The following is a 17,541-nucleotide window of genomic DNA, read 5'->3' as shown; positions in this document are numbered from 1 at the left end:
CACTATTATTATCTACATTCGTAGTTTGTTTCGTCCTCTGAGACGTCTCGCCCTTCGTGACACTCCTCTGGGATCGAGCTCTTTCAACAACAACCGCACATCCTCTTTCCTCACACGCAGTCCATGCTCCCTGCATTTAGCGTACATCCATCGGCAGTGTTGTGCCCGAACGCGTTCATTGAACGGTAGTTCATGAACTCGTTCATATTTTGGGCGAACGTGAACTGAACGTACTGTATTACTGCCTGATGAACGTTACTGTGAACTCGTTCATTCTGGTGCCTGTGAACGGGACGCTAGCTTAGTTTAACTTCGTTCAATATGGGGGTTATTTGTTTATCAACGCGGCGGATGCGCGCGCAGAACGCCGTGTTGTTTGACCGGTTGCCATGCCATCTCCGTGTGGTTAATTTGAAGTTGCGGTGAGTTCAGTTTACTGTTACATTAAACTGTAATCAGAAAATGCGGTTATATGCTATAGACCCTATAGTATCTGTCGTATAAAGGCTGGGACGAATTTCCAATTATAAATATGTACACTTTATGTTGAAAGTATTGCAATGCCGATTCCCATTGAAACGAATGGCGGGGTGATTCTTTTTATTATACAGCTATTAACGATAGCTGTTAAATTGTGGAAAAATGAATTCAACTGTAATCAGACAACGCGGTTATATGCTTTAGACCCTATAGTATCTGTGGTGTAAAGGCGAGACGAATTTCGAATTATGAATATGTACAATCCATAACGTTAATTCTCTGGCTCATAGCTCAGCGGACTAGAATGCCTCATTGCTTGTTGGCCGGAAACGGAAAAGGGGGCTGTTTACGTTTGGTTGTAGTCTTTTCACTCGGTTCTCCGTGTCAACAGTAGGGATAGAACCGAGCAAAAAGACTACAACCAAACGTGAACCCCCCCCCCCGCCTTTACGTTTCCGGCCAACAAGCAATGAGCTTTCCAACAGAAATCAATGGGATTTACAAAATGCGCAAAATGTGCAATAAAACACGATATAAACTGTATTTCGCTACGATACTTGATTCAACCACTCTATTTCATCCTAGACAAACCAAAAAGCGGGCTCAATGTTCAAAATACCGGAAAAAACGAATAGCTCACAGCAACATATTGAAAAAAAGAACTATGAACTAGTTAATTTTTTGGAACTGTGAACTTAGTTCAAAATGTTGAATTATGAACGTTGAACTGAACTAGTTCATTTTAAAATTTGTGAACTGAACTTTGAACTAGTTCATGTAGAAAGTGAACTTTCCCAACACTGTCCATCGGTACCCGTGAAGCTGTCCAGGGCCCCGTTTACAGAAAGCATCTTTAGCCTAAGGGGATCGCAGAGTGGGTCGTACGAGCATCGTACAGTTTTCACACCGTTTCCCGAAAGCATCTTTGGTAACGAACCTCTTAAAAACGCTCACGAGTCACGAGTAGCTAACGAGTGCTCCAGGGTACTCGTAGGACGCTAAGAGCCTCGTTAGCCTACTATAGCCTCAGTGGCGTAGCCAGCGGACATTCCTAGTATTGAATGCGTTTTATTATAACACATTGGTAATGGTGTATCACGTGCGTCTGAGCCTAATGTGGGCCACTATGTTCTTAGTTTGAGAGACAGTCCAGGAAATGTTTGAGCAGGCAGGGCACTTAAAATGTGTGAGAGAAAGTGGGGGGGATTTGTGCAGACTGACATAGGCTACTCATAAAACGTAGCATAAAATAATGTAAAAAAAATGAAAAATAAAAAATATATAAAAATAATTTAAAAAAAAATGCAAAGGAGCAGGCAAAAGGCTGGGATATGGTGGGGATTGGCCACGTTGACGGGAATGTTTAGTGACTTGTGGGAGGGTGTTAAAAAAAAGTCTCAATCACTCTTCGACGTGCATGAAAACCAGCCGCGTAGTTATGAGGGAGGCCGTCCTCACACCGATCTTCCTCGTCGTCATCGTCCTCAATGTCCTCCGGTTCAACCCAAGCTACCCCAGCCTTAGCTGCAATTTTGTGCAACATAGCTGTCACACATATCACAGCGCATGACTTGGCCGGCGAAAACTGGAGCCCTCCGCTGGACTTGTGAAGGCATCTAAAGCGCAACTTCCACCTCCCGATCGTGCGCTCAGGATTAGGACTGATATATATGTCGGCCTAGGCTTAATAAATTGTGTTTTAATATCTTTAGCATTCATATTATTGCAATCTATTCTTTTCGTAGGCTACTCTGCGGTTGGCCTTGATGGGGAGATATTTTAACCCTTTTTAACCCCATTTTCTTGCGACATTCCTGCGTCTCCCCCTGTGTCATAGCCCGTTTCAGCACAATGTCAGTGGACAGGTACAATCCTACGTTCCTCTTGAGTGCAGCGAATGCACGTTCACGTTAAGATGAGTTTCGGGAAACGCTCCAAAGAAATTATCGATGGTTCGAAGGGTCCACCTTTCGCACCATCTTACGAGCGAAGATCCATCGATATCGGGAAACGGGGCCCAGAGTACTGCAGTTGGTCGCTAATAAAATCCACCAGGACCGACAGGTCAGAGTACGCCTTGCGGCGAGAGTGTCCCCTATCTCGCAGTATCGTCTTCAGATGTCTCTCACTTAAGTGGAAGGCGTGCCTACTGGCAAGTATTGATTTGATGTCCGAATATTTGAGGCCAAGCTCAAAATAAACATTGATAAATCCCCCAAACTCCATCGTTGTGGTTGTTAGTTTTTTCCTCTGACCCGGAAGTTGGTTTGCGATGTCTCGCAGTAATGGTACGGGGCTCTGTACCATTACTGCTGCGGTTGCCGTTGGACATGGCCAAAGCTATAGAGAGAGATATATATATATATATATTATATCTACCACTCTGGACATGGCTAAATCTGTTTTGCCTTCCCGCGTGAGAGTCAGGTATCTAACGAGAATGACGCGACCACTCGTTTGACCGCGATCTAGCATCTAGGATCGATTGCTCTTTCTTGGATCCCCGGATGTTAACACTGAATTTCGTACATTGAATTTTGATGGTGACTTTGGCGGACTGAATTTTTGGACGTTGAAAATATTAGAGTTGAATATTTTAACGTTGACATTTTTAACGTTGAATTTTTTAACATTGAAAAATAAAGGTGAATATGATATATTGAAAATGTAAAGAGTTAATTTCAGAGGCAAAAAATTCAGATAGGTTATTTCAATGCATAAATATTCAGTGCTTATAATTCAATGTGTTTTTATTTTCAAAACCCGATGGCACAGATTTACTTCCACACACACACACACACACACACACCACTCGTAACACTATGCCTCGTTATTGCGAATCAGACGTTCATGTTTTTTCCCCATCTATTTGAAAGTTAGGCTATTAAACATGTTGCATTCTATACGGCCTGATTATGTCATTAATTAAGCTACATAGCCTAATAAGAATCCATGATAGGATCTTTGACGAAACCACAAAACTAGTTGAGGGTTTTTGCCTACCAGCAAGCATCCTCCAACTGCAATCTTTGGTTATTTATTTATTAATTTAGCGATACATTAATAGTATTCTTTCTGTTCAAATCTGATCAGTGTTCCAAAATATTTTTTATTAAATGTTACACTAAGTTTATTGTTATACAAGTGTTGTTTAAATAAAATACTTTTTAGATTAAAAAAATTGTTGGATGTATCCAACCGTGGGTCAAAAATCTTGATACAAACCGAATCGTGAGTTGGTTTATTGTTAGAGACCTAATGTTTATGTAACATTGAGACAGAGGGTTTAAAATGTGTACTGCAGACAAAGATTCAGAGTTTTGGAGAGGGATGTCTCCTCCAGCACCCTCCCCCCTAGACTCAAAGCTCAAGCGGGGGCCAGGTGGAGGACACTGAACGAAGACCAGCGCAAAATGATCTGAGCACACGACATGCGAGACAAGCGCACTTATTCTATTTTGACGATAACAATGCTGTGTGTTCCATTATCTATACTATCTGTACTTACTAGCCTTGGTATGAGTACGTAGGGCGTTCCAATTCAGATCGGGCGAAAATAAGTGTACTGGAAGGACCCGGATGGTGTACTCAAAACGGTCAAATCGCGAAGTGTGGATCGATTTACACATTTCGTACTCAACAACGGCAGCACTCTTAGCTACGTAGCTGAAGAGGGCGGAACCAGGCTAAGCCAAAGTCTGTGCATTCTCCATTAATGGAGTCATTTTGTAGTTTTTATAGATTTTCATATTTGCTAGGCGTAAAGAGTTCACCGTTCAAAGCGGGATGTTTATTGCGGGGGAGGAGCCGCGGCCGCAGTCGTGATCGTAATTTCGAGTTAGTGCACCACGGAGTATTCGATTTGGAACAACACTGACCTCTGAAAATTAGCGCACTTAGTGAGTGCGGATAGTGTACTACGTTTAAGGGTACTCATGGAAGTATAGTTATTGGAACGCAGCACAAGTGACAACGTGTCCTCCCCTGTAAACTGATCAGTTAACATTCATAAATTGTGAAATCATTGATCTTTGAGAATAATAAACCAGCTCATGTGGCATCTGTCTTGAAACCCTTCTGGGCTCTTGACTGATTCCATCTTTGAAATACAACTCCCAAGTTTGACTCGTGTTTAACAGGGCACTGGTCATGATGCTTTTCAAAAGAGGACCAGGCTTTTCAGCGCAGTTAGAATCCAGTACATTCTCAGTTGATCCAGGTTGTTTGCTTGCATGTATGCAATGTGTATTACTAACCTACAGCAGGCATGTCTCCACCAATATCCTCTTCAACCTTGATCGAAATGGTGTCTGGGGTCTGCTGCTTTCCACATAAAGAAGGAAACACAAAATATATTCTTTCATTTGCACAGAATAGTTTTTAATCCCCACTTACGACTCATTGCTTCATAAAGGTGTATGCTTTATAAGGAAGTGTGCTGGAGTTGTAACAGAGGAAGCCTCTCTTTTGGATGGTGAATGAGAAGATGATTTCCAACCTGCACACTCAGCTCCTCGTGGCAGACCAGCAGCTCGCCGCGCTCCAGGCTCTTGGCCGCGCTGTGGTCCGCAGACAGCGAGTTCAGGGCCTCCACTTCTGACACGGTGGAGAGGGTGTCATGGCCGTCCGTCGCCAAAGGGCCCTCCCCTTTTCCGTAGACGCTCAGAATCTTCAGTTCCTCGCTGTGGCTGGACATGTGGGAGGAGCCAGGGGCGTCCACACCCAGACTCTCTGAGGTGGCGTTGCGAAGAGTGCTACGGTCTCCAAAGGCATCGCAGTCTTCTGCAGAGGGAGAAAAAAAGGAAAAATAATTTGTTTTGATACATTATTTGTATAAAGGGAGGCATTGTGTATTTGTACACGTGAGAGAAACTCTTTAAATGTATGTAACATTGACACAGAGGGTTTAAAATGTGTACTGCTGACAAAGATTCACAGTTTTGGAAAGGGACGTCTCCTCCAGCCCCCTCCTCCCTAGACTCAAAGCTCAAGTGGTTGGCCAGGTTAAGGACACTCAACGAACACCAGCGCAGAGTGATCTGGGGGGTATACCACGAACCTCATACCACATACCCAGTCTTTCTTGGGAAAACCTGGCTCAACAGAGCCGCAACTCGCAATCAGAGTTAAATGGTACCACGAAGCTCACTTTAGATTCAATTAGTTTAACCAGGTTTCCCCTTTAGGTTCAGTGCGCGTTCACGTGAAAGGGGTGTTTTTTGCGTAATTTTTCTCACCTTTACGATAGATCAAGCAGTCTATATGCGTATAAGTGAAAAGATTCTGCATATTGTCTATAAAATAACTGCCAAATGCAGAATTGTTCGCCATTAATCCAAATAGAATGATGATGGTTTAAAAATGCATATGCAACGTCCATCCTGCCTTATTCTATCATTTAGGGAATTCACTTTAAATACACCCTATGTAAGAAATGTATCGCATGTTTACAACCACTGAGAGGTAGCGGCCGTAGCGTAGTGGATTAGTATAAGACCCGAACGCCAGCGACCGGGGTTCAAATTCGCTGGTCTATCATCATGCATTTTAAACCCCATAGATGTGGTCCCAGCATGGCCTTGAAAATATGGGTTCAAGTTCGAAATAAGCACAAAAATATAATTCCATAAGCTTTAGTGAATAAGTATTCCATATGCATAAGAATTGGGACTTTTTAAGCTTCACATAAATTCGCGTCACTTGGGAGTCGAACCCCCCGCGCAAAAATTCAAGACTGACGCGCTACCTCCACTCTAGCACTCTGTCACGGAGACACAGTGCGCAACAGTAAGCATTGTCTACATAAGGTCCAAAAGGACGATCAAATAACGAACACCCTCTGATGAGAATCTATCTCTCATGAAGAACCCCAATTTCGTTGTTTGCACAATGTCAATAAAGTCTGAAATCTGAATATCGTCAGACAATGCCAAGGGATCGGTTCTGTCCCATAAAACCCTCTATCTCCGGAGAGACGCCTGTACGAGAAGTGCGCCGAGGTCCACGGGAACACCCAAAAATGGTGACGCCATTGTCAGAGGAGGGGCTAGGAAGCTGCGCACGCCGATTTAAGTAGCCGATCTCCGGCTAGACTAAGCCGAAAAACCGCTCCCGACCAGGTTTGGTTGCGAGCATAAGTCACCATGGTGATACAGCGACGCTAAAAGAGATAGACTTTCGTGGTACAACTAACCCAGGCTTTGAGCTCAACATACCTCGCTCACCCTCTAAGCGAGCTTCGTGGTACAGGCCCCTGATCACAACATGACACGCGAGACAAGCACAATAATTATATTCTGACACTAAAAAGCAACAATGTGTCCTTCCCTCTAACCTGATCAGCTTATATTCATACATCATGAATTCATTGATGTTTGAGAATGATAAACCAGCTCATGTGGCATGTCTTGAAACCCTTCTGGGCTCTTGACTGATTCCATCTTTGAAATGCAACTCCCAAGTTTGAATTGTGTTTTAGCAGGGCGCTGGTCATGATGCTTTTCAAAAGAGGACCAGGCTTTTTAGCGCAGGTAGAATCTAGCATCAGCCTAGAATCTATGCTGCCTAGAATCTACTACATCAAAGAAAAAAAATACTCAATGAGGAAAGTACGTCACCTTCACTTTTAAAATGGGGCTGCAAAGTCTTTAAGGATAGCTGTGTGCCTACAAATATGCGTTTCCAGGTGTTCTTTCTGGCAGGCGACATCCCTGGAGAGAAGCTGCTGAATGTAAGCACTTGATGAGCTGGCCTGCGCAGAGACAACAAAGTAAAATCAGAACTCAATTTTTTACATTGCATATAGTCCAGCAGCAAGTTGTAAGAAGATATAAGATAAGCATGTTTAATGAATTACATTAGCCTAATACTTAAAATTACTTATATGAAATGATATTACATCATTGATTTGTTTACATATTTTATAGTTCATCAACTCAATACCATGACATCAAGCTCTGCAGAAATCTGCTAATAACCCTTTGATTTGAATCAGGTGTGAAGGGGAAAACATGCCTATAATAGTACGTTCCAGGTACACTTTTTTGCCCGTAAATAACCAGCTATAACTGGGAGTACAAGAGGGTAGAAGGGAGCGAAAACACGGGTTCCCAGGAACGCACCATATGTATTTAGGATGAGTTTAACAGGTCAATCTCCTCATCAGTAAAACGCTAGAACTACTGCGGTCCAGTGGCCGGTAGAATACAGTTGTATTCGTTTGTTGTATGGTGAGCAGACATTGTTAAACATTGCATTCTCTCGGTATCCAAGCAGTAGAGATCATTGCCTGTAGCCCCTTTGTTGAATTGTGCCAATTCTCGTATGATGCCCCTTGCCTGATGAGGTGCACACTCGAGTTACAGTGCGTGTATTTATAGTTATGAATGGGCGGCCATGTAATAGTCCGCTGTCCTTTCTTTAATAGGTCTATGGTATTTACACACATAACTGATGCTATCTACCGTTACATTAGCGACAGTAACTTGGCTGTTAGCTGTAGCGCTAATGCTAAAGCAACATTATAATACTAACAAGGTAACCATATACAGTACAGCAACACAATGATATGGCGTTAGTCAACTTACTTTTTCGAGGTTTTGTACATCCAAACACTGAGCAACTGCGATGCTTCGCTCGTTTGCAAGCCACGGTGACTCTCAAGGAGAGAACTGTGTACACGTTCGTAACTCATTTTCTCATGGGCGGTCGGGACAAATAATCTGGGCGGGCAAAATAATAGAAAGGGGAGGTAACCATTCCCCGTAATGTCCTTTTTTTTTTTTATTAAACATGGTTAAAAATAATACAAACAGAATAAATGCAAGAAAAAATCCTAAGCAATAAATAATGAAGTTCAAATGATACCGTTTTTTATAATTATGATGATGTTCAGCTCGTTTTTTAAAAGAAATCAAAGCTTTTGGACCAAACAATAACACTATTTGAACAGATTAACCGAAACCATCAAACAAGAAAAGAAAAACAGAAATTCACTGCTCCAGCTCATAACAATTCATTATTGTTTTCTGAAGATTCTTTTTAGTTTTGATATAGTGGTACATTTTAAGCCTATTGCATTGGTTCAAAGTTTCCCTCTGTTTTAGGAACTTTCTACACACACACACACACACACACCGGACACACAGACACACCGGACACACACCGGACACACACCAGACACACACACACACACACACACACCGGAGTGACCGGACACACAGACACACACCGGACACACACACATTAGTAAACAGAAAAAGAAGAGACCCACCCGACACAAACCCAACCCCTGTGCATGACCATACGACATAAGGAACGATTAATCATGGTAGGTTTGTTATCCTACCAAGTGTATTAAAGAAACACTTGACACTACACTGTGTCTTGTGTTTCAACTCATCTTGGTAATTTGGAGCTGATTGGACAATTCAGCCAATGAATTGAATAGGCTACCTCCCTCAGCATCATTCGTGCATTGCCCAACATGACCACATGCTGAGAGAAGTGATAGACAGTTAGCAGAGAGTCGTAAAAGCACTTTCTACCCATTTCAGTGGAGGAATTGGACTCCTCATGCAATGTTATACTTAAAAGGAAGAAGTAAATTACATATTAATTAAGTCTTTCGGCATGGATTAAAAAAAAAATGATACAACGGTCCCAAACTGCATTTGAAATAGACCTTGAGGCTCGGGTAAAACACTATAGGACATTGATCAGGATATGCCTCAATATCAGAATAACAACCATGAGTCGAATAGCAATGGAAATGAAAGTGAAAGCAGTGTAAGCTTGTCCAGTCCCTGCAAGTCAGGATGTAGGCTATGAATCAGAATGCATTTTTAGCTAGTTGGCATCCCAGAAACCTATTCTATATTTTCTTGGGGAGGACCCCCGTCCATTACTGCACCCCACCCACGAATTGGATCACCAGCCGCCGCTGCAAACAGGGAGTGAAGGGGGACCAATGCTAGGAATCTTCTGACTTTGTCCCGTTAGAATAATGCTGCCTTCAGGAGGGAGGACCGGCCTAAACTGAGCATCACTGAGATCTAGACATTTAACCAGGGACCTTTTAAAATGGATCATCTTCAACCATTATCACCTATTATGATACAATCCATCCAAGGTAGTTAGCATTAAGCAAACGGAATGGAAAGGTCAGTGGAATGAACACAATCATGTATAATGTGCGGTTCAATAGCAGTCTATTTCACAAGTGAACTTTGTAGGCTTTTTCTAATAACAAAGTTAGAGGTAATGACATAGTTGTGGAAATATCAAGCGTAGCTTCAATATACAATTGTATACAAATGATATGAACCCTGTTTACATAATTAGTCAATTTAAAGTAATTTATATACATTCTCCTTGGCCCTAGAGATACCTCCCGTCCCCTCTGATTGAAAGGTGTTAAGATAGTTTGCATTTGCAATTTAACTTATTGAACAAATGCTTGGTAACTTTGTTGCCTGTTTCTTCCCATGATTAAGCTCTAAAAATAAATCAAATGTTTTGCAGTCAGAAGTGTCATAGAACTAAGTTATTCTTCATCACAGACATCATATCTCAAAAATAAAAACATGGCGAATCAAAAATTGGAATGCGTTTAATCGTGATGAAAAAAAAAAAGCAGCACCTGGATACAGGTGTCAAAGCATCTCTTTAAAGGGGTAGTTTGGAATTTTGGACAAAGGGCCTGATTCTCATAATGTTAGAAATAAAACAAACGTTAGAAATTAAAGTTCTCGCCGGTGTGAGTCTTCATGTGGACGTTCAGGTTGCCATGCCGAGCGAAGCGCTTTGTGCAATGGCAGGGTTTCCCCAGGTTTGATCAACCCAAATTTAAGACTTTTTTTAGACTTTTTTAAGACCACTTCAATGAAAATTAAGACCTACATCGCACCCATTAAGCAGTCGTAAAACGCGGTCGTGAATATGTTATTCATGTTTTTTTGGAACATATGAAACATTCATGCCAATACATTAATGAATGTGCCAAAGGATAAGTGTGCACTCACCAATCAAAGAGCCAAACTGAGGGCCTAACTCAAAGTCTAGAGGCCTGATGTCTCTTAAGACCATGTACCCAGAAATTATAATAAAAGATTAAAAAAACAATACACAAAAATACAGCTACACTTTCACACCATCACGGTGGTGTGAAAGTGTGAAAGTGTAGCTGTATTTTTGGTTTAAATATCAAACTTTCAACACAATATAAAATATAAACAAACAAACTCTTTTCAAATTGCTGTAGTTTCTCAGCATTCAAATTTCCTCAACCATTTCAATGAATCCACCACTTGCCTCGTTGACCTCTTTTACTAACTCCTTCGTAATGTATGGAGCCAGCCCGAACCCTAACCCTAACCCTAACCCGTCCAGACATGGTGACTAATGTATGATAGTAAGCATTATTGGCCCTTAACACTAATATTCGGAAACAACACTGCCTCAAAAGGATATTGGCCTAAGCAACACCAGTAGAGGCTATACTTTTCCCTGAACTTTTAAACGTTGCAAACGTGCAAAAACATAATTATATATTTATGTGGCATTCAGTCCAATGCTTAAAATATATCTGTGGCATTCAGTAGGCCAATGCTGTGGTAAAGTGTGTAAAGTATGACCAAGTGTTTCTTTCTGTTCAATAGATAGAACTTTATCAATCCCCTGTAGGAGAAATTTGTTAATGTTTGTCCCTATAAAACAATAATGGCAACAAAAAAATATATACAAAACATGACGGTAACTCTAAAGTCAAACCGTCCAATCTGAAGGCTCTACTTAACCACTCCCCCTACTCACTTCCAGCAATGCAAAGCGAACAGAACTGAGGTGGGGAGGGCGTAGCTTAAGTAGTTTGTGACCGACCCAGAGGAACGCAACGCAAATTCAATGTGAACATGTATGAGGCTTTAATAAAATCCCGGACGATATTGAAATTCCGCCCGGACACATTTATTTTTATAAGTGTCTCAAAAAGAGGGCATGTCTGGGCAAAAGAGGACGTCTGGTCACCCTTCGTAAGGGGAACCCATTTGATTCCTACCTGTTCCACTGTTAAATAGTGGCGCAAGTTGGTGGGCGCTATCCTGGTAATTTCTCTGCGTGAGAAATACGAAGTGTGGCGTGTGAGCGTGTGCATGGGTCGAATTGCGTGTCTCACGCCGAATGCGTGAGACTTGAGAGCCCTGCTTCCCCATGATGTGGCGTCTCCTCTCGACTGATTATGTTTGTTGAGATTGCCGGCGCGAAAACCCAAAGTATTGTTCGCGCATACTCCAATAAATGAGACGTTCTCTGACGTTACGCAAAACCCCGATACGCAAAACGCCCCCTATTTTCCCCTTGTGTTACAGTCCGGTTGACTACGAAAACATATCCTAGTAGGAAATTTAAGACCATCTTAAAAAAATTAAGACTTGGGTAACGCAATTTAAGACTTTTTAAGGCCTTAATTTAGGAACATGAAATTTAAGACATTTTTTAGACTTTTAAGACCCCGCGGCTACCCTGAATGGTCGAAACTGTAGGGCTTTTCCCCCGTGTGAGTCTTCATGTGGCCCCTCAGGGACGAGCTCTGGCCGAAGCGCTTCGTGCATTGGTCACACCTGTAGGGCTTCTCGCCGGTGTGGGTCCTCATGTGGATCTTCAGGTGTCCACTTACACTGAAGCGCTTCGTGCATTGGTCACACCTGTAGGGCTTCTCGCCGGTGTGGGTCCTCATGTGGCTCTTCAGGTGTCCACTTACACTGAAGCGCTTCGTGCATTGGTCACACCTGTAGGGCTTCTCGCCGGTGTGGGTCCTCATGTGGATCTTGAGGTTGGTGCTGTGACTGTAGCGCTTTGCGCATTGGTCACACCTGTAGGGCTTCTCCCCGGAGTGAATCCTCATGTGGATGTCCAGGTTGCCTTTGTGACTGTAGCGCTTGATGCATTGGTCGCACCCGTAGGGCTTCTCGCCGGTGTGAGTCCTCATGTGGATCTTCAGGGTGGAGCCGTTACAGAAGCGCTTTGTGCATTGGTCACACCTGTAGGGCTTCTTGCCGGTGTGAGTCCTCATGTGGTTCTTCAGCTTGCCTTTCTCACTGAAGCGCTTCGTGCATTGGTCGCACCCGTAGGGCTTCTCCCCGGTGTGAGTCTTCATGTGGGTCTTCAGGTGTTCACTTTGACTGAAGCGTTTCGTGCATTGGTCACACCTGTAGGGCTTCTCCCCGGAGTGAGTCCTCATGTGGACGATCATATTGGCATTGTTGGGAATAACCTTTCCACACAAGACACCGGGCCGGCCCTTGCGGCCGCCCTGATGCCCAGTCAGCTCCTCAAGGCGGACGAGCTGCACGCTGCAGTTCAGGCTGTTGGCCTCGCTGTGGTCAGCGGACAGCGAGCTCAAGGCCTCCAGTTCTGACGCGGCAAAGAGGGTGTCATGGCCGTCCACTGCCAGAGGGCCCTCCCCTTGTCCGTATACGCTCAGGCTGCGCAGCTCCCTGCTGTGACTTGACATGTGGGAGGAGCCAGGGGCGTCCACACGCAGACTCTCCGAGGTGGCGCCGCGCTGCGTGCTGCAGTCTCTGATGTCATTGTCTTTTTCAGAGAGGAAAACAGAGAAAGAGAGAAAGTAATGTTTTTAATAAATCATTTTCATAAAGGTATACAGTATGTACTTTGTACACACTTGTGTATTGGAAGAATTATATTTTGACATTCTATCCAACTTCTATTTGTTGATTATGCATTTTCCTTGTCGCCCCTTTGGATGGTCAAGGGTTAAAGGCTCCTACTGAGAAGGCAGAATCGAGTACATTCTCAGTTTATCACGGTAGTTTTCTTGCATAGATGCAATGTGTATTACTAACTTACGGCGGGCATGTCTCCACCAATATCCTCTTCAACCTTGATTGAAATGGTGTCCGATGTCTGCTGCTTTCCACATAAAGAAGGAAACACACAAAATACATATTCTTTCATTTTCACAGAATAGATGTCAATCCCCAATAACGACAGATTAGGCACTTTTACACTGCCAATCGGGTTCGGTCGCGGCTTGGCACGCCCTGCAATTTTTACCCTGCCAGCTGATAAAATCCCCCTTTGTCTCGGAGCTGGCTTTCTTGGTTCACAGGAGAAGGCGGGGCTACACACTGGAGGACTCTTTACAATGAATTGCAAAAAAATAAAAAACCCTTTTTGATTCAAGACCCTCACATGAAAGAATGAGTTCACATCCAAGTGTAGGCTAAAACGCGATGAACTATTTACAAGTTCAAAAATCCCAACATATTCTTTATTTTGCTAACCACTTTGCTGACGAAGCATTTTAAGGAAAGTTTGTCAGGTACTTTCTCTGAGATCAACCATTTTTCGTCTTCTTTAAATGCGACTGCCTCACCTTCTCTCCGATGATGGTCAGCAGCTTGCGGATTTCACCTTTTCTCCAGTTACAACTATTCATGTTGATATCGCTGCATCGTCTCTGTTGTAGAGACAATGCAGCAACACCTCTACCCAAGCCTCGTCCCTAGAACCACAAAGCTGTCTTATCGCATTTACATCAACATGAAACCGCCAATATGGGTAGGGTCAGAGAGGGTTAGTTACCTCGGTCAGTGTAAACGTGCGGATCACACAGGGGAAAAATTGTGCATAAGACGGGCATATTTGGCGGTGTAAAAACGTTTACTGAATCATAAAGGTGTGGGCTTTCTATGGATAATGACATCTTTTGGAGGGTGAATAAGAAGATGATTTTCAACCTGCACACTCAGCTCCTCGTGGCAGACCAGCCGCTCGCCGCGCTCCAGGCTCTTGGCCACGATGTGGTCCGCAGACAGCGAGTTCAGGGCCTCCACTTCTGACGCGGTGAAGAGGGTGTCATGGCCGTCCGTCGCCAAAGGGCCCTCTCCTTTTCCGTAGACGCTCAGAATCTTCAGTTCCTCGCTGTGGCTGGACATGTGGAAGGAGCCAGGGGCGTCCACACCCAGACTCTCTGAGGTGGCGTTGCGCTGAGTGCTACGGTCTCCAAAGGCATCGCTGTCTTCTGCAGAGGGAGAAAAAAAGGGAAAAGTATGTTTACATTTAGATATTGCATAAAAAGGACATTGTGTATTTGTACACGTGAAAGAAACTCTTTAAATGTATGCAACATTGACAGTGGGTTTAAAAAGTGTAATGCTGACAAAGATTCACAGTATTGGAGAGGGACGTTTCCTCCAGCACCCTCCTCCCTAGACTCAAAGCTCAAGTGGTTGGCCAGGTTAAGGACACTCAACGAACACCAGCGCAAAATGATCTGAGCACCACATGAGATGCGAGGCAAGCGCAATAATTCTATTTTGACACTCAAAAGCAATAACGTGTCCTCCTTCCCTGTAAGCTGCTCAGCTAACATTTATACATTTTGAACCCTTCTGGGTCCTTGACTGATTCCATCTTTGAATTGCAACTCCAAGTTTAACTTTTAGCAGGGCGCTGGGCATGATGCTTTTCCAAAGAGGACCAGGCTTTTTAGCGCAGGTAGAATCTAGGGCTGCAACTAACGATTATTTTAATAACCGATTAATCTGTCGATTATCTTTTCGATTAATCGATGAATCGAAAAAAACAAAAAAACAAAAAGGAATTGCCGCATCTTTATTCAAAAACTGAACATTACTTCAAATTCACAGTGCAGACTGAAGTGTAAAAACACCAGGTTATTGCTCCAACGTCCCGGAACTATTAAAAGTAATGAATAATAAAAAGATAAAAAAAAACATAACTGGGATATGTATATAAGGGATGTCCATGGTTGACCAGTGAAACCTTTTGATACCATTTTCGAGACTCCTTGAAATAGAACTTGTAATATTGCTTTAATTGCTGATAAGATGATGATAGTTCAAGATAGGACATTAAACAGGTCATAATTCTATCTTTACTATCTATTTTATATTACTGGGAAAACAAGTTTTCACCAAAATCTCAATTATTATTATTTTTTTACTGCTGCATTTGAACGCATCAATCATATTACTGAGCCGACCTGAACACATCACATTTGACACTGTTTGTGACCATTGGTTAGTTGTTTTTTTAAGCTAACTAGCTCTATATCCTGCCGATTTTAACATGGATTTAAAAACTGCATTACTATTTTTAACTGACGGGACTTTCTACACCGTCCGGTTGTGTGATTACTACTGCTGCTTTGAATGACTGTTGATGCACGCGGTGCCGACTCCGAGCCCGTCTGCACAACGTCTGCAGCAGCAGCAGCTGACAGAGTTTTCGGTTGGACTAGACGGATACTGAGTTGAAGGAGTTTTTTTAACCCAAAGACAGTGTCGGTACAACACTTCGATGTAGGCCTAAAGTCCAGTTTTAAGATATGACCAAAATACAAGCTGTGGTCGCTCACACTAAAGCTCGCTGTGGACGTGCATGAACCGTGAACCAACCTGTCGGCGGCTGGCTGTAAACAGTGCTGCACCTATGAGTAACTTATTAATCGCGCAACACAACGAATCGACGACCAAATTCGTTGCCAACGCATTTAGCAATCGATTTTTATTGATTTTATCGATTCGTTGTTGCAGCCCGAGTAGAATCTAGCATCAGCCTAGAATCTACTACATCAAGGGAAAAAATACTCAATGTAGAAAGTACACACCTTCACTTTTAAAATGGGGCTGCGAAGTCTTTAAGGATAGCTGTGTGCCTACAGTACGTGTTTCCAGGTGGTCTGTCTGGCAGGCAACATCCCTTGAGAGAAGCTGCTGAATGTAAGCACTTGATGAGCTGGCCTGCGTAGAGACAACAAAGTAAAATCAGTAGGCTACTCATTTATTACATTGTATATATTCCAGTTGCAAGTTGTAAGAAGATATAAGATAAGCATGTTTAGTGAATTACATTAGCCTCATACTTAAAATTAGTTATATGATATTACATCCTTGATTTGTTTACATATTTTATAGTTCATCTCATCAACTCAATACCATGACATCAAGCTCTGCAGAAATCTGCTAATAACCCTTTGATTTGAATCAGGTGTGAAGGGGAAAACATGCCTATAATAGTGTGTCTCAGGTTCACTTTTTAGCCTGTAAATAACCAGCTATAACTGCACCCTAAAAAATCTAAAGTTGGGTCAACTTACAATTTTAAGGCAACAAACTGCAATTGAATTTTAAGTTGGGAGTGACAACTTAACTTTTTAAGTTCTGCTTTTGAGTTGGTAATACTTTGAATTTCAAGTTCTATTAACTCAACCTGAAGTTGCAGTAACTCACAATCTTCAGTTAAGAAAACTGTAAAACCTTAGTCATCTTGACTTAAGTCTAAGTTGCAGTAACTCGTAATTTTGAGTTGAAACTACTTTAAATCCTTAATCATCCTGACTTAAGTCCAAGTTGCGGTAACTCACAATTCTAAATTAAGAAAACTTTGAAACCCAAGTCATCTCGACTTATGTTTACTTTGCGGTAACTTGACATTTTAAGTTATGAATACTTTCAATCCTTAGTCATCTTGAATTCTCAAACTTGCAATAACTTTGAAATATGAAAACTTTAAAGCCATACTCATAACTCAACTTCAACTTGCAGTAACTCTATATATAATACATCATGCATGAAAGAAATTACAGGGGCTATAATATCTAAATTCAAATCTTTTTTTATTGAACATGTCTTGCATGTCTTAAGTGCTGTGCAAAAGCACAGAAGACCAATAGCTCACCCGATCAGGTGAAACAGTTGCTTTCTTAAAACATTGAAATATCAGCACGTGCTGTATTAAAATGCATAATGCAGCATTATTCCTATAGACAGGAAGAGAAGAGATATTTGGGGGACTGAGTAAAATAAGTAAATATACAAAAGGGCAGCATGAACATTAACAATTTAAAACAGGCCTAACAAGTTTGTTTTCAACAGAACTTGCAGCTCAACATTAGGTTCTGACACAGGGTTACAGAAGTTTGTTTTTGAGGGATCTGACTCTTGCAGAGAGATCTGTCCCCAGCTCCAAAAATATATTTTGAAACATTTCAAAGGTGTATCGCAGTTCCTTGGG

At 42.4% G+C, this 17,541-nt stretch overlaps 1 protein-coding gene and 1 pseudogene across 1 annotated transcript; both read right to left on the bottom strand.

Annotated features, from left to right (window-relative positions):
* Window positions 1–17,541, bottom strand: part of LOC132456607 (zinc finger protein 729-like) — a 353,266-nt pseudogene that overhangs the window by 34,918 nt on the left and 300,807 nt on the right.
* Window positions 11,996–13,064, bottom strand: LOC132456614 (zinc finger protein 239-like). Its single transcript, XM_060051021.1, has one exon. It carries the CDS (start codon window positions 12,989–12,991, stop codon window positions 11,996–11,998), a length of 996 nt encoding a protein of 331 aa, XP_059907004.1. The 5' UTR covers window positions 12,992–13,064.

This window comes from Gadus macrocephalus, chromosome 4 (assembly GCF_031168955.1).
Source record: "Gadus macrocephalus chromosome 4, ASM3116895v1".
Taxonomy (NCBI): Eukaryota; Metazoa; Chordata; class Actinopteri; order Gadiformes; family Gadidae; genus Gadus; species Gadus macrocephalus.
The sequence above is the reverse complement of the archived record's forward strand: the minus strand, read 5'-3'. Positions and strand labels throughout refer to the sequence as shown.

Bases quoted from the DNA above. Each gene is read 5' to 3' on its own strand.
- LOC132456614 (XM_060051021.1), bottom strand. From the start codon at position 12,991: ATGTCAAGTCACAGCAGGGAGCTGCGCAGCCTGAGCGTATACGGACAA.